General features: G+C 41.3%; 1 protein-coding gene across 2 annotated transcripts in view; it reads left to right on the forward strand.

Moving 5' to 3' along the window:
- Positions 1-26,771, forward strand: part of ap3b1a (adaptor related protein complex 3 subunit beta 1a) — a gene marked incomplete in the record, with an annotated part of 120,572 nt that overhangs the window by 87,004 nt on the left and 6,797 nt on the right. For both annotated transcript variants that reach the window (XM_048258801.1, XM_048258802.1), the window contains 5 exon segments: positions 4,393-4,549; positions 4,834-4,882; positions 5,075-5,178; positions 5,748-5,970; positions 16,132-16,216. In XM_048258801.1, coding sequence (XP_048114758.1) covers positions 4,393-4,549; positions 4,834-4,882; positions 5,075-5,178; positions 5,748-5,970; positions 16,132-16,216 — 618 coding nt within the window.

The raw sequence follows: 26,771 nt of genomic DNA on the forward strand, positions 1-26,771 counted from the left end.
AGGGAAATATTCAGAGGATATATTGTTGGTGCGCACTGAGGCCTGAATTTGATCTTGTACCAGAGGGCGTTCTAAATCCGGCCTATCATACTCATTGAGTACCAGTGTTGTGTGTAACGTGTTACAAAGTAACAGTAACGTAACTTTTTTTGGGGTAAAAAGTAGTGTAACGCGCTACTACTGAAAGTCTGCTAATGTACCGTAGTTCCTTTTTCAAATCGGCGCAACGTTACTTTTCCCAGGGACAGATCTGAAAGCGACGCTGCTTTCTCAGCTTGCGCAATAAGCACAAGCTCCACGCGGCAGCCTGCTACGTGACGGTGGCTGGTAGCATGAAGTGCAATCATAGCTCCACACGGTACGTAACAGAGGCTGGTGGCAATGTAGAGTAATCATAGCAAACGAGAAGCAGCCAACGCTAACTTCTGAGGGATGGAGGTATTCACATTACTCCGAACTCGTTGAAACTAAGGGGAGGAATGTGAGTGTAAGGTGTAGCTTACACTGTGCCTTGGTGAGAAACTTTTGTCCACTGCCATTAACTCGACTGCCAGCCTATTGATACGATTTGCACTAGCTTTGCACCAAATTTTGGAGGAGGGCCTGTTTAATCATGTATTTTGTGTTCACCTATATGCCCTTAAGATGAGGCTATGTTATTTGATCTAATAGCCCAATGTTTTCTTGTGAAGTGCTCTATTTGTGGCATTTTTTATCATAAAGAGCACAAAAGAAATACCTGTTATGTCCTTCATAGTAGAACTTTATGTAGGCCTACACATTTAGGAACAGATATTGGGTTCTGCCCAAAGTCGAGCAACATAAAAGTAACCAGTAACGTAAAAAAGTTACTTTCCATAATGGGTTACTTACGGGTTACTTTTTTAAGAAGTAACGAGTAACGGGCAAACACTACTTTTTAAAAGTAACTTCCCCAACACTATTGAGTACTGGAAATTCTAGTTTTTGGAAAAACGCTGCTCTACTTTCAATATTTGGGTTGCATTCAGAAGTGTACAAGTTGCTATAATAATGAGCAAATGTGACATTAATCCTTTTTTGGTCAATGATAAAGTTACCAGACAGGTCTTTAATTTTTGATCTATGTCGTGAAGCATACGACTGGTGAATTTGACGGGCCAATAATTTTCCAACCTTATCGCCCTGTTCGTAAACCAGATGGCGTGCTCTAAGCAGCTGTTGTTCTGCCTCTACAGTAGATGCCAGGTCAAACATTCCAGGTCATTCTGATATAAATCCGGAGAGGGAGATATGGCATGTTGGATATCTAGATGTTTGAATTTGTCTGATAGGTCAGATAAGCGAGCGAAGAGCAAAGTTTTTTATTGCAGGCAGCAATGCTGATAATATGGCCCCTCAGAAACGCTTTGAGTGTTTCCCAGAGAGTTCCAAATGTGGTCTCCTCTAAGGAGTTTGTGTCCATAAATACCTGTATATGTTCTTTAATTGCTTCTGTAAACTCTGGGTTGAATAACATGAGTGGATTTAAGCGCCAGGTCCTGTGTGCTACAGGGCAGTCAGTGAAAGTTAAGTGAAATGAAACAGGGGCATGGTCTGAGATAGTGATACTGTGATAGGTTGTCTGTCTAACCGAGGGGATTAACTTAGTGTCAAGCAGAAAAAAGGCGATTCGGGAGTAAGTCTGGTGTACTGCCGAGAAGAAAGAAAAAACCTTGCTGTTTGGATTTGCAAATCTCCAGGGATCAAACAGACTGTATTCCTCCATTATATGTTTGATGGCTGTTTTAGACAGGGGAATAGCCCTTGGTCCAAAGTAGGATCCACAGCACAATTAAAATCTCCCCCTATTCTGAAGAGATGTCCAGATGCAATAACAAACCTGCCATCTTTATCTGGTATGACAACTTTGCTAACCCAAGGTGTATACCATTCCGTATGATAATGGCTGTCCCTCTAGCCCTTGCGCTAAACCCAGAGTGGATGATCCTGGTCTCCTATCCATTTCCTTTTCATTTTGAGGGCCTCAGTTGTTAACCTGACTCTCACCAGATGAATTTCGTTCCGCCTAGCTCCACTCATCCATCTGGGATCGATCCATTGGAGAGGTGTTTCAGAAGGCTGGGCCTTATCAAAAATCCTTGCATATGTTTGGATAAGCCACTTGTCCGTCATCTATTGACGTGCTACTTCAACCACTCACCCGTGACGCTGAGAACAGTCTCACAGTCGCTTCTAAGCTACGTCACATCTATGAAACTCCCGCCCTGCATCCTGATTGGCTCTACCATAAAATCTGGTGCCGAAATCACTCTCAACGGAAGCGATCCCAGATGGTGTGATGGTGTGAGCTCCACTCACAGTGTGAGTGGAGCTAGGCGGAACGAAATTCATCTGGCGAGAGTCAGGTTACTCAGTTGTGGCCTCAGCTTTGAGTTCTGCAAGACGAGCTAACACCCTATTCCTTTTGACTGGGTTATTCAGGCCCTTCACGTTCCATATGATGAAGTGTATATCTCTAGTGTTACTCATCCTTTAAGGTTAGTTTTATTACCAAATTCAGTGGGGATACCAAAATAGAGAGAGAGATAATAAAAATAATAATAAAAAAGAAAGAAAAAAATAAAATAAAAGGAAGCTTAATGATTTTAGGGTGCGGTAATTGCTGAGTATTGCTCAACATGTGCTAAATAAGAGACATAGGCAGCTTATGTGAGTGGTGCACAACCCCCTCCCCTCTATACACTTACCTGAACAAAGTGCATTAACCCCCCCTACAATCCTAGTAGACTTGCTTTGGATATAGCTAACTACCATGTTTCTCCACTTTACACGCCTCCAGTAAATAAAGGAATGTAATTTTTAAATATACCTAATAAGCATTCTAGTGGGTATAACAGGCCTTTGTAATCAGCATAACATTCAACACTATAGTCATCCATGTCCCATAATAATAAGTGTCCATATCACAAATGAAGGACAGGGAGAACATTTATCTTAACAAAAATAATCTACATGAGACTTTTGTTTTATAATGCTAGCTAATAGGTCAACAAACTAATGTTTATTTTGGAAGACGAGTGATTCAGCCTAGTGAATCAGACAAACGTCCAAGCTTCTCAACCGGCATGAAAGCAGCGCGTCTCTGGAGCAAGTCAGCGCTGAGGTCCGGGTAGAAACGTTTGCTGACCTTGTGTAGCAACTGTAACATTAAGTGTGGCAACTGTATTTTTGAGCTCGGACAAAATTTCTTCCTTCATTGCTAATACATCCGACCGAACCTCATCCAATAGCCCCTTGAGATAAGCGTGGCTAATCGGTGAGCCGTCATTGCTAGCTTGTGGGCTAGTTTTCCCCTGTTCTTGTGAGGTTTTGGTTCTTGTAGATTTACTCATCTTGTCTTGAACACTTAAGTAAGTTACTTATCTTGTCGAGTACACCCAATAGTTGTAGTTGTTTTGTAGAAAATATAAAATAATATGGAAATTCTGAGGAGCGTTCTAAAACACGTCTTTACCCAGCCATGACCCGGAAGTCCCCCCCAACACTGTTGACATTTCACATTGTCCAAAGGCATTGAACCTAGAGGTACTGAACACCTTAGGCCTAGGCTCTCTATAAAGAAACTCACTATTGCTTGAGCAGCTAAGAAGGAGTTCCCATCCTATGGTTATGGGATTTTGCCTTTGTCCAAAGCGACACACAAATACAAAAACAACATAATATTTAAAATTGAACAAGGAACAGATTAGAATGTTGGTCAAACTATAATAAGGAGAATAGCAATGATAAACAACAATGTCAATTCAATCAATAGCCTAATAAAATAAGCAATGAAAATGAGGGATAAAGCAATAATAAACAATAATATCCACTCAATCAATAATATAAAAAACAATGACATGGTAAGACTATATTAAGGACAATATCAATAATAAACATTAATGTCAAATTAATCAACAGCCTAATGGAAATAAAACAATATTATACAAACCATAATCTTGAATTTCCCCTGGGGATCAATAAAGTATCGATCGATCGATCGATCGAATTACAATAGTCCAACTTGGAGATGACCATGGTTTGAACAAGAAGTTGTGTGGAATCTTGTCAGATAAGGTCTGGTCTTCCTAATGTTGTAAAGCATAAACTGACATGATTTTGCAATAGAAGCTACATGCTCAGAGAAGTTAAGTCCTCATGCCTGCGATCATCTCGCCAAAGGGATTACAGGAAAGGAAAAAAATAACATGCTGTGATGGGCTTTGACGACGACTTCTTCCTCTTCCTCTCTGAGATCTGAATCATCTGACTTCATATCCCCTTAGCTTATTCTGCACACAGAAAACCCACAGTTGTCTTCACATGCAGATTTTCTCCAATGATAAACAAAGTAGATGTGCTCTCCCTCAGTGACTCAGATGAAGAAGATGATTGTGCCAAGGTTGGTGTTTCCTCCCCAACACACTCCTCAGAAGACAGTTCTTCAAGCTCCAGTGATGACGGCACATCTCACTCTGAGTCTGATTCTGGAGGGCACCAGGAAAAGTGGAGCAAGGCCAAACCCAAGGTAGGAAGTGGGGTGCTTGCCATGAGTATATTAAAGGGAGAAGCAGAATTACCTCCTTACAATTCTGATTTAGAAGCCCAAGGGTGTAACATTGAGCGGAATTTTCACTTCCACACTTGGGTTAGGAGAGCTAACATTATTTGGAAAAAATAATTGTGTAGTCACCCTCTTCCATGTGTTTTTGTCAATACTGTTACTTTTTAGTTTAGTTTTACCTCTATGTAAAAAAAAAAACTCACTCATTTGCCATTCATTTTCTACTCTATGTGCCCTTTTGTCTTTAGGTGGTGCAAAAAACAAAAAATGAGATCACGCTGTTGGATCTGGATGACTGTGAGTTGAATCAGTGGCTAGTCTACTGTACAACTTTTGAAATTTGACTCGAGTTGTAAGACATGTAATTTATGAAGTTTAAAACTGTGTCACCTACATTCCAAATTATTGTGTCATCACATAGTCTGTAACAGCACATGTTAACATCCGGGAGAGAGGTTTGTTAAAAGTGTAATTTTTTTTTTTTAATAGTCTCCCCTGATCCACGGATATCCACAAAGTCCTGTGTGCTCTCTCCAAGCTTGCTGTCAGATTTGGATGGGCTCTCTCTGTCCAGTTCCCCTTCTATTGTACAGGTCAGAGTGCTCATTTGTATGTTGATTTGGTGGATGTTTAATCTGTTCCTACAGTGTGTTCCTTTAACTATTTGAGCCAGGTCACCTTTTTGTCTACCTGCCTGTTCTCATTATCTCATGCAATCTCCTCTGGCATTTTACCATCCAGTTTCCAAACCTAACATGCAGGGACATCCTACCATCTATGCAGAGTTACCATATTTTCCGGACTATAAGTCGCTCTGCAGTATAAGTCGCATTTATTTAGAAATGTATTTCACAAAATCAAAAACCAAAAACAGAGACTATGTAACTGGATTATTGAGGCCAAAAAGATTAATGTTAATGAAGACGAAGGAGTGAAGGCAGCCAAGAGGAGGGCCGGAAGGTAATTGTAAAGCAAAAGATTCACTGAAAGAAAATGTGATGTGATGCACCAAAATTTAGCTAAAAAATAGCTGGGCAGTTTTTTCACTTAATATGACCACGATTACATTTTCGTGATCATATTAAGTAAATTGCATTTTTCCCATTTATCCCTGTGATTAGATGTGCCCAGCACAGTTTATGTCCTGTCTGTGATTCCACAGGTGAGCTCCCAGGCCTTTGTTCCTATGAAGTCCCATGAACTCCTCCATCGAATGACTGGGAAAGGTTTGGCTGCCCAGTACTATTTTTCCCGGCAGCCTTCCATCTATGGAAATGGCATGGTGGCAGTACAGCTTAATTTCACCAACACTAGTGAGCGAACACTGGAGCATATTCACATTGGAGAGAAAAGTGGACAGAATATTCATGGCTTCAACAATATTGGTGAGTTTAATGTTACATGTGCCCATGTGTATCATGACCCTGTGCTTTATATGGATGGAAAAGCTGTCAAAGTGATAAAGGAACTTACCTTTGATAACAAGCTGTCTTATTCCACACATTAGTTTAAGAAATAAATGTCTCTTTGTTTCAATCTCTTTTCAAAAGTACCCCCGCTGCCTAAATTAATTATTTATTTTAAAGAAGACGTAAGTAATGGAAGGGGGGAAATTACTGAGAATTCAAAATCGGGAACTAAGGAACAAGTAATGTCAAAAACATTGTCTCCCCAAAACAATGATAAAGTCTCCGACAAAGAAGCCGCCTCTGAATCTGCGGGTCAACTGCTTTGACAAATGACTTCCATTACAGAAGACCTCAAGGACTTTAAAAAAGATAAATATATAGTCAGCAATTTCAGAGCTGAAGGGAGAATTGAAAGCAGACCTACAGGAAGAGCTAGCAACATTTAAACAGGATCTTAACCTGAAATGCAGGAGTCTCTGAACTGGAGGAAAATAGCGTTGTTACTAAACAGTCCCTAGTGTTCCTGTTCAAGAGACGACCACTGCAGAATAAGGTGACGGCGATGTAATATTCGGATCTATGGTGTGCCCAAAGACACCGAACGAGACTCATGACCAAGTATCTAGACCAGCTTCAGACTGACAAGCTCTTGCTACCAGAAGGAATGGCCCTACAAATTCAAACTCCATACACAAAAATTTGAGTTCATTGGGCCAACGGTACGGAGATGTACAAAGACGCACAGGAGGCGATAGCAGAGCTGAGTGCGAGAGGAATTGAAGTGACCAAGCAAAGAGAAGGTCCCGGATTCAGCTTGGAGAGAAATATAAGGAACACTTTCCAATGACAACGAGAAAACACCAGAGGGAAAGGTAATCTCGAGGCGAGAACAAGAGAGAAACTGCAGGATTTTCTGGGGATATGGTTCCCCTTTTTTTGGAAGTTACTATACTTTTGTTGTTCATTGTTTTTTTTTTCTGCTGCTATGTGAGTTTAAAGTGGGGAAAATAAACATGTTAGAATGTGAAGAAAATACACCGCTAAGGAGAGGTATCTTTGTGTCTTGTAGCCAATATAGGCTAGTCAAACCCTACTATGAATACCTTGAATTTCCCCTAGGGATCAATAAAGTATATCTATCTATCTATCTACAGTGGGCAGTGCTTCGACTTGGCCAGCTTCACTTGCGGTCCGCGCGTGGGATCACGTGGGATCACGTGGGATCACGTGGGATCACGTGGGATCACGTGGGATCACGCGACTTTAATTTGTATTTTTCCAGTGAGACCTGCAACAACCCAAACAACCGGTAGATGGCTCAAGTGAGCAGGTTGTCTCGTAAAAAGAAATGGAGCCTGGAAAACCCTACACAGACTTCACTACAGACTTTAGCAGACTGGTTTAGAAATAATTTAATAGCCAGAAATATGCCTGCCCTGCCCTAATAAAGAAATATTTGGTTAACTGCGAGTGAATCCCTTTTGCAGCCGTAGAAGAAACGCAGGACAAATTAAACATTCTGGTTTTCTCCGAGTGCAACGATGATAGACAGACATCATTTGGACAAAATATACAGCATATTTACCTCCGTTGCTCAGCCAAATGCCTTCCTGTTACGTCCTGTTATCACAGAGTTACAGGCGATAAACGATTTTTGATGGTCACAAGTTTACTTCATTAGCGGTTTATTTTTTTTTGATTATTAAAGAGTGTTTTTCATTTAAAGGTTTGACTTCGTGCTTATTCAGTAGAGCATTTAGTGCTCTCCCCAATCCCAGACGCTCACATTGCATGTTTGTTTGTAATGGATGCAACCGCTGTAGATAGGCTATCGCTTTGACGGCAATGAGTTGTTAACAGACATGAACCAAGACATATAGCCCAGCAGCAATCTAGGGACTGTTCGTTATTTATTGAAGGGGCCACCGGAGGAATTTTGAGTGCTTCAGTCAAAAGTTGCATGACCCTTTCTTGCCTGCTAGAAATTGTTCAATGACCCTCCGACAGAATTGTTAAAAAAGACATGACCCTCCCCTGCCAATTGTCGCTGTCCTCTGCCCGCGCCACAGCCACACACTGTGATAACGTTCTTAAATCAATCTTTCCCGTGAGCTTGCATGCTACCAGTCCTTCCTTTTCAAATGTGTTGCACCTGTTTGCACAATTTCACAAATAATCATATGTGATTAATAATATGACAAATAATCCCTGTGCACGGGACCTAAACAATGCATGCCAACTTTTTCCGTGTTTATCACGATTTTAACTTTCCCCGCTGTCTTGCCGCTTTAATGTTTTCCGTAGAATATCCAATATTTTAATACTCTCATAACAGCCCTGCCATCGGGCCTGTCTCTGTGTTGCCCTGTTGCTACCCCTTGCCCTTCCAACGAAACAGATGTCTTTAAATCATCGTTTTCCTTGCTTGAAGGCGAACTTAGTGATGTTTTTTATTTTTCTGTGAAATAAGCAAATGTATTTGTTCAACTTTATGAAGCAGAATTACGCACTAGGCTACTTGGAACATAACACATTTGACAAAGGACAGATGTATGTTATAGTGACAAAATATTAACTTTCAGTGTTTTACGATGTCTTTGTCATTAGGAAGTGTTTTTCCCCATGCATTTATTCTAGGCTACTGTCAGTGACTGCCGTGAGAGAAGCGGCTTCTGTGTTAAGTTCATGTCAGTGACTGACGCGAGAGAAGCGGGGTCTGTGTTGTGTTGTGTTGCGTTGCGTTAATTTATTTTCAATTGGGCATGCCGTGCTGTGTCGTCCACAGCTCTTCAGTTCTGACAAAGCCGAAATTACTCCTTTTGAAACAATGAGTGTGCGCGTTTGTATGGTTATATTGCTTTCAGCCATAAGGCTACTTTGAGAACATTTCCTAATTCACCCGACACTAATATTCAAAATGTTGAAAACTATTTCGGCATAGCCTATAAGCAGTTTATATGTTGGCCTCACAGATGCGCTCATGCCTTAGATGGCAAGAAAAATCTTCACGATATAGGCCTATTAACTGACCACCCGATTCACGTTGACTGGGGGGCAGGGGGGGCCATCAGACATTTTTGCCCAGTTAATCCGGCCCTGCCCCCAACAAATCACACCTTCCCACCTCTATGACAGCTTAAAAGAAGTCGAGAGGACTCCTAACTCACAGACCTATTCACGAACCGGTTTTGTGGCATTTCGCCTGTTTTGAAATCCTAAGTGGCTACAGGAGCTTCCAATCGTGAGGAAGCAATTTTGCATTGTAGGCATAACTAACATGCAATAGCGCCACCAACAACAACCAAAACTAGGCTACTCATTGTCAACATGTAAATTAAATGTAACATTATTGTGAATCAAATTAAAATGTTCTCTTTTGCAAACATAGGCATAGTAACAGATTAATTTAATAATGTTACAAAGATACTACATCAATCCGTATGTTTGTATGTAGGCAATTTATATTCACAATACTTAAATAAAAATATAGTATTTTATTTGTATTGGTTGTTTAGAGTAAAAAAAAAATCGGTCAGTCTTAACGCAAGTTTACAACCGGCAAGTCGGTCGGACTAAAAGGGGGAAAAAATAAATATTTGGGTCGGTTCTAAATTGACAGGGTCGGTCGGGTTACGGCAAAGGAAAATATTTTTAAGGATGGCCTGGCAGTGTTTTTTTGCGTGTCTGCAGAAGTCGGCCAAATATGAATGTAATTCTGCGGCATAAAGCAGATGTATTTGTTTATTGTACAGAAAAATAAAAATGACATGTCAAGCATTGCATTCAAGAAGTAGGGCAAATTAATTTACGAAACCAAAACGTGGGTCATAGTTGTCTAAGCCTCTATTATGTAGCCTGTTAAAAACGTCGCCAGATAGTATTAAATCGGCAACAACATTGTTTTCTGCAGAAGCCAACCCAAGACTACAGATTAATTCTGAACAGTTATTTCTCTACTGGCTCAATTATCACACAAGACACTGTTTTGATTTGCGTAGTTGCGTTACCCCCAACACTGACAATAACGTAGACAGCAGATTTCGATTTCGATTTTCGTTACCACCGTGTAGTCAAGCCTAAATCGAGGTAATGTTTAATTATGCATGATTTATTTTGATAATGAGTTCGTAGGCTGGGATTACTCTCGGCAACAATTATGCTTAATGGTAGCCTCCTTATTTTTCAGAAGGGGCGGCAGGCAGAGCGATGTACAGTGGCAGAGCGACGCACAGTGGCTGAAAGTGGTACTAAAGCTTCACGCAGCTTCACGCCTCCTAATGCGCGACTGAAGTGGTCATTTGAAAGCGATGCCCACTGTATGCTTTGAGTAAGGCTGAAGTAAAACTCGGATGCTAAACCTGTATTATTTAGGCAATTAATCCCACGTATCCCTTTAGTTTTAGGCTTATGTGTATTGACAGCCACCTGAGTAAAGTCAAAGTCAAAGTCAGCTTTATTGTCAATTTCTTCACATGTTCCAGACATACAAAGAGATCGAAATTACGTTTCTCACTATCCCACGGTGAAGACAAGACATATTTTACCAATTTAAGTCCACAGACAAACATAACATTCAAGTAAACAAAAAAGTAAGTAAACAAGTAAATAAGAGGGCACATATAATAATGAAAAAAATAAGAGCAGCAAAATTTGGTTGAAATTGTGCATAGACAGTCAATAAAATACTAGTGCAAAGTCAGGCCAATAAAAGGCCTGGGTAGTTCTGTTTGACCTAAGTAAGAAAGAAAGTGGCATAGTGGTGCAAGTTATGTAAGAGCAGCAGAAGTGTTGTGTTTTCAGGACAACAACAACAAGTTGTAAAGTGTGTACAAGTGTGCAAGTGGAGTAGTGCAGGCGACCATTGTGGGTCCAATGTCCAGGATGTTATGTAGCTGAGGGTGGAGGGGGGGGAGGAGGGAGAGAGAGTTCAGCATCCTTACAGCTTGGTGTATGAAGCTGTTGGTGAGTCTGGTAGTCGGGAGCGCAGGCTTCTGTACCTCTTCCCAGAGGGGCAGTAGATCAAACAGATTGTGAGCGGGGTGACTTGCATCACTCACAATTTTGGTCAGCTTCTATGGTGAGGTGGGTGGTGTAAATGTCCTTCAGGGAGGGGAGTGAAGCACCAATAATCCTTCCAGCTGTGTTCACTATGCTGCAGGGGCTTTCCTGTTGTATTCAGTGCAGCTTTAAGCCCCACACAGCCATACAGCTGGAGAGGATGGTCTCAATGGTGCCTCGGTAGAATGTGGTCATGATGGCTGGTGGAGCACTTGCTCGCCTGAGTTTCCTTAGGAAGTACAGGCGGCTGAGCTCTCTTCACCAGTGATGCAGTGTTGGTGGTCCAGGAGAGGTCTTCACTGATGTGCACCCCCAGGAATTTGGTGCTGCTCGCTCTCTCCACCACAGCACCGTTGATGGTCAGTGGCAGGTGTTGGGTGTGACCTCTCCGAAGTCAACAACAATCTCTTTGGTCTTGCTGGCGCTCAGCAGGAGGTTGTTGTCCCTGCACCACGCGGTCAGATGGTCGACCTCCAACCTGTATTGAGTCTCGCCGCCCTTGGTGATGAGACCCACCAGAGTTGTGTCGTCAGCAAATTTCACTATGTGATTGTTGCTGTAGGTTGCAGTGCAGTCATGCGTCAGCAGGGTGAAGAGCAGCGGATTGAGCACGCAGCCTTGGGGGGCCCCTGTGCTCAGTGTGATGCTGCTTGAGGTATTGTTGCCAACACGTACTACTTGGGGCCTCTGACAGAGGAAGTCCAGTAGCCAGTTGCAGAGGTAGGTACTGAGTCCCAGTTTGTCAAGTTTGCAGATGAGTTGTTGTGGTATTATGGTGTTGAATGCAGAACTGAAGTCTATAAACAGCAATCTCACATATGAGTCTCTTTTTTTTCCAGGTGGGTGAGGGCTGGGTGGAGGGCAGAGCAGATTGCATCCTCTGTAGACCGCTTGGCTCGGTATGCAAACTGGAAGGGGTCCAGGGTGGGGGGTAGAATGGATTTGATATGTGACATGACAAGCCGCTCAAAGCACTTCATGATGATGGGTGTCAGTGCCACAGGGCGGTAGTCATTGAAGCAGGATGGAGCAGTTTTCTTCGGCACAGGTATGATGGTGGCAGCTTTGAAACATGATGGGGACGATGGTTTGCTTCAGGGAAGTGTTAAAGATGTCTGTGAAGACATCCTTAAGCTCCCCAAGCAGTCCTTCAGCGCCACGACCTGGGATGTTGTCTGGACCTGTTGCCTTACGGGTGTTGATAGCAGCAAGTGTCCTCTTCACGCTGTCGGCAGAGAGGCACAGGGGCTGCTCATGTAGAGGGGATGGGTCTTCTGTGGGCAGGTGCTGTTTTGTGCTTCAAAGCGAGCAAAGAAGCGGTTCAGGTTGTTGAGCAGAGGGATGTTGCTCTCACAGCTCTGTGGCTGGGCTTGTAGTCCGTGAGGGCCTGAATGCCCTGCCATAGGCTTTGTGCGTTCCTGCTGTCTTTGAAGTGGGTGGTTATCTTGTGAGTGTATTCCTTTTTTTTTTTTTTTGTTGCCACGGGACAGGTTGGCTCTCGCTGTTCTCATGCCAGCTTCATCCCCAGCTCTGTAGGCTTTGTCTCTGGCCCTCAGCAGCCTGAGGACATCCCCTGTCAGCCATGGCTTCCAGTTAGCCCGAGTGATGATGTCTTTTGTGTGGGTCACATCATCGATGCACTTGGTGATGTAAGAGGTTACAGTGTCTGTATACTCCTCTATGTCTGTCCGGTTGTTGTAAGTGGCTGCCTGCTTTTTTCCAGTCTGTTGTGTCAAAGCAGTCTCGGAGGCTCCCTCAGGCCACACTTTTACCTGCTTACTTAACCGGTTTGTTAAACTTTACCCTTTGTCTGTATGCGGGCATTAGCATAACAGTAATATGGTCTGAAAGTCCAATGTGGGGGAGGGGGGTGGCTTTGTATGCTCCTTTGTGTGTAGTGTAGACCAGGTCCAGGATGTTATCTCCTCTTGTTGGAAAATCAACATGCTGGTGTAGCTTTGGAAGTACAGTTTTAAGATCAGCATGGTTAAAATCTCCAGTGAAGATGGTGAAACCGTCTGGGTGTGCCGTCTGTTGTTCACTGACAGCCTGGTACAGTTCACTAAGAGCCGCGTTCTTATCGCTGTTGTTGTTGTTGGTAGGCGGGATGTATACTGCGACTAGCAGAATCGCAGTAATTTCCCTTGGCAGGTAAAAAGGACGGCACTTTATGATCATAAACTCTGCCAGTGGTGAGCAGTGTTTGCATACTACTACAGTGTCCCGCACCATTCGGCCACGGATGTAAACACAGATTCCTCCTCCTCGTGATTTACCTCCCTTTACAATGGTCCTGTCTGCTCGATAGCATGCTAGCTGCTCCAGTTGTACAGCAGAGTCCGAATGTTGTCATTTAACCAAGTCTCAGTGAGGGACGAGCACACAGCAGTTACTTACTGTCCGGTTTCGTTGATCTCAGCAGTCGTTATGTGATCCATTTTGTTGTCCAGTGATCGTACATTTGCCAGGAGAATGGATGGTATGGCTGGGCGAGTTGGGCTGGCCGCTAGCCTGGCCCGGACACCTCCACGCTTGCCCCTCTTCTGCTTCCTCGCACACCGCTTCCGACGCTTTCTTTCCGGGGGAGGAGTAGCAGGCGAGTCCGGTGTTGTTGCAGGCCGGAGTAGTCAGAGTTCTTTTAGCGTCTCTGTTGCAAAGTCCAGAACGCTGCAAAACTTGCTTTTGCAGATGTCAATTAAAAACTAGTAAGACGAGACGAACACGTAAAACTTTCGGACAAACACTTTTTAAACAAACAAAACACCGTACGGTTGGGACAGAGAGAGGTCGCTGCGTGTGTACGCGCCGCCATCTTGGTGAGGAGCGGGATATTCGCACCACTCGGCTCTGCTCACCAGCTCTGGTCAGCAATAAGACATGACTTTGTGTAATTAAAGTACTGCAGGTTTCTGCTCCTCCTGGTGCGGTTTTGATAACTACTGGAACTGGATATGATGAGTCCTTATAAGTTAAGAGATGTATAAATGGAAGCTCCCCTGGTTCATTGTTGCATCTGGTTTTTTTTTTTTTTTTTTTTGTCTTATTTTGGTTGTGTTTTGTTTTTGGCTTGTTGTTCTGTCCCATGAGGCAGAGTTGTGTTGTAAAGTGAAAAATCTTAAACAGTAAATTACAAAAAAAGAAATAGATGTTTCAAAGCTTTGGATACTATAAACGTTTTTTTTTTTTTTTTTTTTTCAAAAAACCAAACCATTGTCTAATCTATACTGTACAGACCATGGGAGCATGGTTAACCAATAAAAAAAACTCACCTAGCTAAGAATGGATAATAAAACATAAAACAATCAGCTAACAAGTATTTTTGCCCCTTCCCAAGAGTTCTCCAACGGAAAGTTCCCAGATGGATATGCCGAGCAAATGCGAAGCAATCCATCTGGCGGGGTCAGGTTACCATAAGACAGCGGTTTTATGGAAAAGAATTTAATGAGGTGCCATCACACAAAGTTCTGGAATTTTGATGTTTTAATAATGATGTTTTAATTGTTCAAATAAAATGCAAACAAATTACAATGCAAAGCTAATCAAAAACAAACTGCTGGTGCTGACTCTGCTATATACTTCAACAATGCAGTTTATTAACCAAAGTCCTTACAGGCAAGTCCCCCCACTCGGCAGCCATCTTGGCAACACGCTTTGGGTAGTTTCTGGGCAACTATTTTCTTTATTCAAGTGAATGGGGGAAGATATGTGTAGACAACTGCCTTAACCCATGCCTAACCCTAGCACCTTCCAGGCAACGCTGCCTTGAAGACAACGTTGGGTCCTTAAAAACCCAAGAAACCAATTATATGGTGATTTAAAACATATGTCCGGTTTTCTGTATATCCAGTATTCTGGAATATTAATGAACATTTTTTTCTGGTCAAAAAAAGTCTAATGTAACCTCTGATACAGGCATAATGCGCCAAAACAACTGGAACTACTTCATAGATGTGCAAATATCTACACTACCTCTCTGAAGCTGATTATCCGTTCGCACGGCTTCTCATACTACTATTATGCGGACGACACACAGCTCTATCTGTCATTTCCACCTGATGACCCCTTGGTCTCTGCACGGATCTCTGATTGCCTCTCAGACATATCTACATGGATGAAGGCATACCACCTCCAGCTAAACCTCTCAAAAACTGAACTGCTGGTCCTTCCAGCTAAACCTATTTTACATCACAACATCAACATCAAAATTGACTCCATGTCAGTTGCACCTACAAGGGCTGCAAGAAATGTAGGAGTCCTGCTCGATAACCAACTAACCACCTCCGATTATGTTACCTCGGTCGCCCGTCGTGCTGTTTTGCACTCTACAACATAAGGAAAATCAGGCCTATCCGGACTCAATACTGTATACTACCCAACTTCTAGTACAGTATTCTCACGACTTAACTACTGTAACGCCCTCCATATCCAGAATGCGGCGGCGTGCCTGGTCTTCAACCAACCCAAAAGGGCACATGTTACCCTGCTGCTCATCCAGCTACACTGGCTACCTATGGCTGCCCGCATCAAATTCAAGCCACTAATGTTTGCCTACAAAGTAGTCTGCGGTTCTGCTCCCACTTACTCAAATGCCCTCATACAGGCATATGCTACCTCCAGACTGTTGCACTCCGACGAACGACGTCTGGCTCTGCCACCTCAGAGCTCAGGGCAATCCAAACTTTTCTCATCTGTTCCCCGTTGGTGAAATGCACTACCAATTCCTGCCAGAACAGAAGCATCCCTCTGTACCTTCAAAAAACTCCTGAACACCCAGTTGTTCAGAGTTTCTCCTCTCGTAGCACTACCTACAACTAGCCCTACTTAATTCTAGCACTTACCACCTGACTAGAACTGACACTTGACTGTATGGAAGTAGCACTCACTGATGCACTAACTTGTCATTATCGTACTCTACATTGATGGTTTCCCTTGTTGAGAGTCAATTTTGTGAGCCTATAATGTAATGAAAGTTAATTGTCATTCTAACGAACGCATCACAATAAGAAATTCAACTAAGCAGTGGTATAATAAGTTGCTATTAAATTATACACCGATTTATCCTCTCTTTTCCCCACCTAGAAAACCTGGAGCCAAATGCTTCAGTCGCAGTTTCCATTGGCATTGATTTCAAGGATTCCACACAGGCAGCTAACTTCCAGCTGTGGTAAGAGGTCTTTGTTTTATTACCTTTGCCAAGGAGATTGTTTTTACTCTTGTCTGTCTGTTGGTTGGTTGGTTGATTTATTAGCAGGACTTATATCCCTCTACTAGGGATGTAACGGTATGAAAATTTAACCTCACGGTTATAGTGACCAAAATTGTCATGGTTTTCGGTATTATCACAGATTTTTAAAGGTGTGCCTAATATGTTCAAAAAGCACTAACAGGCCTACACAAGCTGAAATAGTTTCAAAAAGTGTGACCGCATTTACTAAATTACAGAATATATGACTTGGAGTTTGCTATTTCTGTTATATAGATCCATTGAGTGAGACAAAAGTAAGTGTTCAAAATAAAACTTTAGGCTATGGTATTCTCCTGATAACGTGACTGCGTGTTTTTATGTGCGTGTCCACATTAAATCCATTCCAGAGTGGCTACATGATACAGTGCACATTTTGCAGTGAAAATGTTCCGCCTTTTAAAAGCAGGTGTAGCCAAATCCGAATCACAGTTAAATCCATCAAGTAGATAACAGAATCAGTAGGGTACCAGTTTTGTTTCATTGTACCAGGCCTACTGTATGTCAGAAGCAGGCTCGGATGAAGCTGGGAAGGATTTCCACACACACGGTTTCCACACCGTGGTAATCAACCGTGATAATCATGATATTTGAAATGAAAACGGTAATTGTTATCGTCAACATTTTTATTGCGGTTTACCATTATACCGGTAATCGTTACATCCCTACCCTCTACGTTGACTTTCTATAATTCTCACTCCAAACTCACTGGCACTTTTTTATTAAGATCAAGCTTCTTTTCATATGAATGGGGTGACATCCGTAACCCCAAATAGGAATGTAATATATACTGTACATGAAAAGTACATTAAGCAAATCCATTTTTAAATCTGAATTTAACCCTTACATGCTCAACCATCTTAATTTTGTTAACATTTTAACGATGACCAATCATCTAATATCTCAGCTGTCCAATGACTGATTTTATTTCTGAAATCTTCCCCATAATGCTGACTACATAAGCTTTGATTTGATATGATTGGTTAAGGAGTTTATGGCGCAAAATGTTTTGGATACTTGAAGATGAGTCATGAAAAAATAGTGTGTCACTTCAGTCGGTACATTTGACGTGGACAGCCAGACGCCACCTGCACTTCGTTGGAGTTTACCTCGACTGGAAACCACACAGCTGGATAAACTGAGGTAATATTTGATTTACATCGGTTCTTATTATGGTTTATCTTAATTTGTAGTCCTAAAATCATGTTATTTGACAGTTAATATGCTTTATCTATCAGCATCAACATTACGGCATAGCTGAGGCTAGTGCATAGTCATGTACCAGCTAGCTGCATTACTCTGAATTACTTGCAATATACTCGTTTACTTTTGATGTCAGTTATTTTTATTGGAAAATTCATTTAAAAACCTGTTTGTATATAACCTGTAAGTAAGTTTGTTTTCTAGTACCAATGTGCTTGTTAGGTAAGCATTATAACGGTATCATGTATAGGATACCAAAGCTAAATAAATCCATGGGCGCCGCATTTCTAAGTTACGTTCTCTGACATGAAGAAAAGTCAATATTTTTACTCCTCTCAATCAGGGCTAGTGGGCGGAGATGAGTGGTGCGAATATCCTGCTCCTCGCTCAGGTGGCTGTTTACTCGGCCGCTCCTCCGCTTAAATTCATGTCAGGTCGCTCCGCTCAATTTCGCTCCCCGCTCCACTTAAAAATCCTCCCGCTCCAGTAAAATCGTTCCACGCTCGCTCCAATTTAAAAGAGGGAGAAATAATCTACAAGCCAAATTGTCACTTTAATCAGAAAACTTCAATCCCAAAGAACTAAAAGCAACGGCAATATATTTCACTCATCGAACATTTATTTTAAAAGATGATAAAAGAAGTGCAACACTGATGCAACAACGAACAAGCTTGGTAACATCAATACACATAAGCCTAAAACTAAAGGGATCAGTGGGATTAATTGCCTAAAGACGACAGGCTTAGCATCCAAGTTTTACTTTAGCCTTCTACTTGATATGAAGCATATTCAAATTGCTCACGTTTTTCTTTGCCATGTGTCACCACATGGTTGTTCTAGCTCTACATTGTTAGTATCTAGTTGATTTGTAGGAATAGTACACTTGTATGACATATCAGTTTCCTTTCTAAAATATTTAGCTCCATCTAAATCCATAACTCCATCCATAACTCCATCCCCATCAACGAACTTACTATGGGCAATATCTCTGAAATTTAACAGTCTTGGTTTTATTAGGAAGACATGAATTCCGGGTGGATTTGGGCATGCCTCTGACTCGTGGTGTGAGCGGTATTAGAGCGAAATTGGAGCAGAACAGACGGCCACTCCGGCCTCTAATTTAAAAAGCGATCCGCGCTCCAACAAAATTCCATCTACTCAGCTCCTCGCTCGCTCGCGTTCCACTCCGCTCACTAGCTCTGCTCTCAATATGCAGTTATAGAAAACATGATGTGAAATCACAGATTCTGTCAGAAATGTAATTAAATGAACTTCCTCAGGTTGTAGTGAACTATTTTAGCTTGCTAACCTGTGTAAATGACACACATCAGACGTGCTTGTCTGAACATTTTCTAAGATGGCATCACTTGAAATAGACGATAGCTATTCCACTCCTCTCAATATGTAGTTATAGAAAACATGATGTGAAATCACATATTCTGTCAGAAATGTCATTGCATTGCAGCAGTTAATTACTAGGTGAAATGTAATCTGTATTTATCTTGATGCCAGCCAGGCAATCAGATTTAGGGTAGCTAAACCCGTGTGTAGTAAAATTACTTTTCATACTTACATAATATATTTTGAGTTGAATGCTTCATTAGTTTAGGCTGCTACTTGTGTGTGTGTGTGTGTGTGTGTGTGTATGTGCATACACGCACGCATCTGTAGTTTTGTGATTTTATTTTTTGTAAAGGTATTACATTTGTATGATTTTGCTGTTTCAGATGGAGAATGACAATACCTATGCAGACCTTCTTGCAAGGCTGAAGAGGAAGAGGTAAAGAAGGGAGACTGCTGATGAGCTTGCGCTCACAATGCTGAAGACCATGACTGGATAGAGGAAGAAGGTATAGATTTAGGTGGCGTACGTAGGGAGGTGCAGACTGCCACTAAAACACTGTATGAAATAGACTTTTTATGTTGTTTTACTTTGCTTAGTAGGCCGTCATATGCAAACAGTGCATGGGCATGGAACGAAGAGACCCCAGAATAGTTTCACTGCTTTCTGGGATTGATCAACATTGGGTTCACTTCCTTCCATAATATCCATTGCTACTGGGGAACCAAGTCTCTGCAGTGATCATGGGCCACATTGTTTATGTCGCGTTATCGTTTTAAGGCTTTGTTTGCTGTTCTGCATGTAGTAGATCCAGCTACAGAAAACAATCAAGATCGTCTTAGGAAACTGCGTTATTTGATAGACCACCTCAAAAATAATGTCATGGGGCCATGAGGTGGCGTAGAATAGAGGGCAAAGTCTTGGCAGTACAGTGGAAGGGCACTTGGACTATATTGGACACGTGCGGTAACCGGTGCGAATGATTCAACTGATGCATGTAGACTAGGGATCGACCGATATGGATTTTTTAGTACCGATACTGATTTTTTTCCCATCAGCCTTAGCCGATGACCGATACAGGCTGCCGATTTTCTTGAGCCGATATTTGGAGCCGATACTGCTTTTATATTGCTCCCTCAATTTACATCATACAAATGACACATAATTACACAAATGATGATAACAAATGTTATAAGTCTCAATTTAAAAAAGGAACATTTATTGAACTTATGGATGGGTGCACTGGATATGGTTAACTGTGCAAAATGCTTTCATCAACATCTTACAACACAGCCTTGATGATTCATTGCTTGCTGACATATTATAAGACATAATTCAAGTCATCACAAAATGTCCTTTGTCAACACATTTAAATCATTTAAGAAAACAATAAGCATGAAAAGTAGCTATTGAAATAAAGTGCTTGATTTGTCATTTTAGACTGCATGGTTTCAATTTTTCTATGTCTATTTTTCTAAAAAAAAGCTGCCAGATTTGTCAACCACAGAACATAAATCAGCAGAGGAAAATAACGTGGAAATAACGTGGTGTCAGATGTTTCTGTTCTAAACGGCATCAACGTCAAAAAGTATAAAAACGTATCTCTCAAAGTTTTAAAATCTCTCATTCAGGTAGCGCAGCACTCTCGTATCGCTGTGATGCGTGTGTCCCACTGAGTGAGACAGACCAGACGCACACACAAACTTCTGTTTGGTAGCTGACGAACCACCATTAAACTGGATTGATAATGATATCGTTAGCAAACGGCTCTAAACAAGTAACAAAAGGCCGATATATCGGTCGATCCCTTATGTAGACTAGTGAAGAACAATTCAGTTTGGGACAAAAAAAACCTGTTAAGTCAGCCTATTGTGGTAAGTGATTAGAACAAATATGTTGGGGGGTGTTGACCAAATTGTGACACATTGTGTACTCCAATAAACACAGATGTGACGGAAAACACTTTTTCTCCACTTTGTGGTCATTGCCGTTGTCAGTAGTTTCTTATTATTTCAAGTTTGACAGCACAATGCAGAAGAATCAGGTGTTGAACCTAGGTTTGGTAGCTACAGCCAGATAAACTTTCGAGAAAATCTATCACGACAGCCTGCAGGCATTTCTGTCGAAATTTCAGCCTCACCTTCAGCTGCTCAAACTACTAGTCGTCTTTCCAAACTACTAGTCGTCTTTCCATCAAGTACATATTCCTGTAACGCAGGAGCCACAGAGCAGAATAATTGGCTTTGTTATAAAAAACTTAAATAATAAAACTAAACTAGATTGCTTTTAGTTTCTGCAAGTGAATAGCCTAGAAATCTAGACGCGCCCCTAGGCAAGTCTAGCAACTCTCCGTTGGCTTGTGAGCTCCAGAAATCGAAACTTAATCAGGCCAATGAAATCGTGTATAGAGTTGTTTGGTGGGCTTAACATAATGATTGATGGCAGAGTTGCAACGGGTTTGGCTTGAATTCCCTGCTACTTGAAAACAAATAAGATGGATGTTGCTGTTGGCGAACAGTGTGACACGAGTTAAGCTTTTATTAAGTTGGCAAACGTTTGAACTAGCCAACTAGCTCCGCTGGTAGTGAACGCATGGGACTCATAGCGCTGCTGCCGTCCTATTGCGTGCAGAGGGAATTTGAAAGACAACTGATTATCCCGCCCCTCGGACTGAGCACTGCGAACGGTGAGTGCCCAGACCCTACATTTTAATGTGGGTCTGGCTCGTCAAACTAGCAAGTGAAGTTCCACCCACTGATCTGTAACAGGACTGTAGCGTTAGTGGGTCCCACCCTCTGGAAGAAAGAGGAACAAGTGTTTGTAGTCTCAACCCCTCTACAAATATATGGGACTTCCTGCTTAGAATGACGCAAAATTACGATTTTTACATCATTCTAAGCAGGAACTGCAACACTGAAATCCGTATTAACCCCCGTCTCAGGGGAAAATGAGGGAATCACAGGGGAAAATGAGCATCACACGATCATTCAACAATATGACTGGGTTTCTAACGATACAAAGCATAATGCAAATGGGTGAAGTGTCCCTTTAATTAACCCTTTTGTGCCCGTGCCAAACATTCCATATTTTTTTTTTATGACATGTTCAGCAAGTTGTGGGTTATTTAACAGAAAAAACTGAATTGGAATATCCTTGACCTTTCAAAAGTTATGATACATTGAATGATCAGTGTAAAAAAAATGCAGGAAACGGGATTCAGAATGTTGACAGAATTCACATTCTCTTTCTCACCAACAACATAAAAGTATGCATAAAAAAAGTAATAATGAAGTCAGACACAATGGTTTAGATTATTTGGTCTATAAGAAAAAAAATATTTGTATATATAAGCAAATGCTACAGTCAATAAGAATGACATTAAAAAAAAACTTACATTACCAGTAATACAGGAAGTAAATATACTGTATATTTATTTAAGACCATTTCTGAATAGAGATATAAAATACATTTGATTCAACGGATACAACTTCCTCATATAAATCAGTATAATATGAAAACTACATACATAACATCTCATAACAACATACAACCTCACACATATACACACAAACTCACACACACACACACACACACACACACACACACAGGGTAGGGAAAGGTTGAACAAAGAAGAGCTATGACTCATTACGAAACGCATCCCCTTCTGCAGAATACCAAATCTGAGAGCAATTTTGTTTACCAATAAAACAAAGTCGCCTACCGTTTAGGGGTGGGCGATATGGACAAAAAATAATCTCAATATTTTTTGTGATTTTGACGATAACGATAATTAGTCGATATCCTTTAAAAAAAATTGTAAAAGTCTGAGTTACTTTACAGCTCATTATTTATGAATAGCATCAATACAATAATAACCAATAACCTAACCTGTGACTTTTTAACCAAATCAACCAATGCATTGTCACTATGACACATTTCCAATTTTGCCCCCACTTGTGTGTGTGGCAATGACATGGTCTAGCCAGCTACATTAGAGAAGATGACTAGGCCTAACAGTTTCCCAAGAGAAAGTCTGAAGCTGAAGTTCTTTTCAAAAACCTTTACTTAGGATTCACTGTAAAACTAAGCAGACCAACAGAGTACAGAGTACATGTTTTATTGGTAAACAAAATTGCTCTCAGATTTGGTATTCTGCAGAAGGGGATGCGTTTCGTAATGAGTCATAGCTCTTCTTTGTTCAACCTTTCCCTACCCTGTGTGTGTGTGTGTGTGTGTGTGTGTGTGTGTGTGTGTGTGTGTGTGAGTTTGTGTGTATATGTGTGAGGTTGTATGTTGTTATGAGATGTTATGTATGTAGTTTTCATATTATACTGATTTATATGAGGAAGTTGTATCCGTTGAATCAAATGTATTTTATATCTCTATTCAGAAATGGTCTTAAATAAATATACAGTATATTTACTTCCTGTATTACTGGTAATGTAAGTTTTTTTTTTAATGTCATTCTTATTGACTGTAGCATTTGCTTATATATACAAATATTTTTTTTCTTATAGACCAAATAATCTAAACCATTGTGTCTGACTTCATTATTACTTTTTTATGCATACTTTTATGTTGTTGGTGAGAAAGAGAATGTGAATTCTGTCAACATTCTGAATCCCGTTTCCTGCATTTTTTTACACTGATCATTCAATGTATCATAACTTTTGAAAGGTCAAGGATATTCCAATTCAGTTTTTTCTGTTAAATAACCCACAACTTGCTGAACATGTCATAAAAAAAAAATATGGAATGTTTGGCACGGGCACAAAAGGGTTAATTAAAGGGACACTTCACCCATTTGCATTATGCTTTGTATCGTTAGAAACCCAGTCATATTGTTGAATGATCGTGTGATGCTCATTTTCCCCTGTGATTCCCTCATTTTCCCCTGAGACGGGGGTTAATACGGATTTCAGTGTTGCAGTTCCTGCTTAGAATGATGTAAAAATCGTAATTTTGCGTCATTCTAAGCAGGAAGTCCCATATATTTGTAGAGGGGTTGAGACTACAAACACTTGTTCCTCTTTCTTCCAGAGGGTGGGACCCACTAACGCTACAGTCCTGTTACAGATCAGTGGGTGGAACTTCACTTGCTAGCCTGACGAGCCAGACCCACATTAAAATGTAGGGTCTGGGCACTCACCGTTCGCAGTGCTCAGTCCGAGGGGCGGGATAATCAGTTGTCTTTTCAAATTCCCTCTGCACGCAATAGGGCCGCAGCAGCTTATGAGTCCCATGCGCTCACTACCAGCGGAGCTAGTTGGCTAGTTCAAACGCTTGCCAACTTAATAAAAGCTTAACTCGTGTCACACTGTTCGCCAACAGCAACATCCATCTTATTTGTTTTCAAGTAGCAGGGAATTCAAGCCAAACCGTTGCAACTCTGCCATCAATCATTATGTTAAGCCCACCAAACAACTCTATACACGATTTCATTGGCCTGATTAAGTTTCGATTTCTGGAGCTCACAAGCCAACGGAGAGTTGCTAGACTTGCCTAGGGGCGCGTCTAGATTTCTAGGCTATTCACTTGCAGAAACTAAAAGCAATATCCGCCATCTTTCTTTTAAGCTAAGCTAACAGGCTAGGCTCTTGCTCTGTGGAGAAAGCTGATAAGTAATGACGATGGCAGATGGTAGTTTTAAAACTGATATGACAAAAGGGGATTTTGAAGATCTGGTGTGCGAATCTGATGCTCGTGAACCTGTACGAGGCGCAATACAGTGAGAAACAGTTGAGGATGATTGAGGAACAGGAGGCCTGCAGCAAGACCTGCCTGTCAGTTAGTAGGAAGAGCCCAGGCTGACTCGAGCTGGGGCAGACTGCTGCAGACTACAGTGCTCTCATGAAATCGGCTGAGGAAACGACAGTATGTAGAGCACCATAACTTTGCGCCTTACATAGACATGGGGTCCTGGATACATAGGAGGATCCCAAAGGCGAGAGACAAGGGAAAGACAATCGTCTTGTTTTGCCCGTCTGTGTTCGGAGTATCAGCCGATTCAGGGCTCCCGACGGACAGTAGCCTATCGTTACTGCGGCTGTCAAGAAACTGTTGATGCTCAGGATGAGCTGTAATAAGTTTGACATGGTTCATATATTTCTTTTTAATTAAAAGTTCAAATTCATGTTATTCAATTTCATGATTTATTTTCTTATCCTTAGTGTTTCTCCATAAGAGTAGCCTATTACAGAAATAGTGATTCCAATTGGGGAAAAAGGTTGACGACAATGTACAACAAAACAGCAAAATATACATAGGCTAAAGTTTAAGCTAAACATACGTAGTTTAACCTATGTAAACGTCCTACAACTTCGATATTTTACAACATCCTAAATCAGGGGCGGTTTTTCATATGGGCAGTAGGCTGGGCACCTGCTGAGTGTGGCATGTGCGCTCGCAAAAAAACAACAAAAAATTTATTTTTGTTAGCTTTCATTTGTGCTAATCAGTTTTCTATCGCTCATCAAGTCAATCATATGTCACTGTGTGAGTAGTGGACAGACACCCTATAGCCTACTTTGCTGGCGCCTGTGTTTATTGCTGAGAAGGTCTCGCATACACGGGTTTCCCGTTTACCAACAAAACTAGATCTTGTACAGCCTTGAGGCAGAAGTCGCTGGTGGCAGCCCACAACGTTATAAACTTAACCTAAATAGTCGGCTGCTGTAGCTACAATCGGATTTTTTGTATACCCCTGTTGTCTCAATGATAATAACATCTCATTTCAGACTATATTTCAAAGTTTGACGTTCATTTGGATTATTAATATAACATCATATTTTGTCATTTTTGGCAAAGACATGCATTCCGTTAGGGATATTGAACATATTTAACATTCTCTAACCATCGTGATTTCGAATTGGTGCAGTTTTCAGCACAAAAACTCATTTTATTCTTTTGCTCTTTTGCATTGCTCTATGCTGTATATGGTGCTTTCTGCCTCTTGGTTGCGCACGCATGTTTTCGTGACATTCCATAGAAATCCATGTATACACAAGATGAGAAGGGGAAGGAGGTGGGGCGGCCAGGGGATTTCTTTGTCCCTGAACTGGTAGCGGGCACCATAGGGAGGGAAAATAATCTCATCGCCATCTAGTGGTTGCATTCCTAGAGTTTATCGGAGTGGATGGGATTTTTTTTTAGAAAAAATATATCTCGGTGCACAGTGGGATCTTAATGTAATGCCTTTCATATGTTAGGCACTGGGGTCACCTCTATTGCTTCAAGTGGCCATACCTTATTTTTAGGATCAGTTGAATTGTTTTGAGTTTTTGTCGTAACACGGTGATGAGGAACTACAGCTGCATGTGATGTCACATGTTTGGGCGCTTAATCTCTAACTGATCAATACGCAATTTGCTTAACTGGCTTAACATATTTTTGTAATAACGGAACGTGATGTAAACCGCGTGGTGATAACCTTTATGTCAGGATAACTGGTGTTGTGCTTCTACTCACATGAAGAGCTAGCTGTAAGTGTTAAGTGTCAATGCTAACCAGGCTAATAAACAAACCATGCTACCGCGGAGTAACGTTGAAGGGTAAAGTCATGTGACTTCTTTTTTGTAGTTCGCTTATGAAACAAGAGGAGCAATTTGATTTTTCTTAAATAAGGCAAAATAGGGTCTGACATTTTCACAGTTAGAATATTATTACTGTATAGACACTGAAAAAATATTTTTGGTGGATAACATAAGCTGATTTGGCTTCACAATATTTTTTTGAAATAGGTCTATGGGACTTAACATTGAAGCTGCTCTTCAATAGGAACGCAACCACTTGGGCGCTTGGTTTTCACTTTCCCTCCCTATACAATAGAGTGTCCCAGTGACTTCCGCTTTACTTCGCTACAAGGGACCTGTCTTTCAAAAAAAATATGAACGGGAGTTAATGGAGAGATAACAATTATTTTTGGTCCAGTTT

The sequence above is a fragment of the Alosa alosa genome, chromosome 12, assembly GCF_017589495.1.
Source record: "Alosa alosa isolate M-15738 ecotype Scorff River chromosome 12, AALO_Geno_1.1, whole genome shotgun sequence".
Lineage (NCBI taxonomy): Eukaryota > Metazoa > Chordata > Actinopteri > Clupeiformes > Clupeidae > Alosa > Alosa alosa.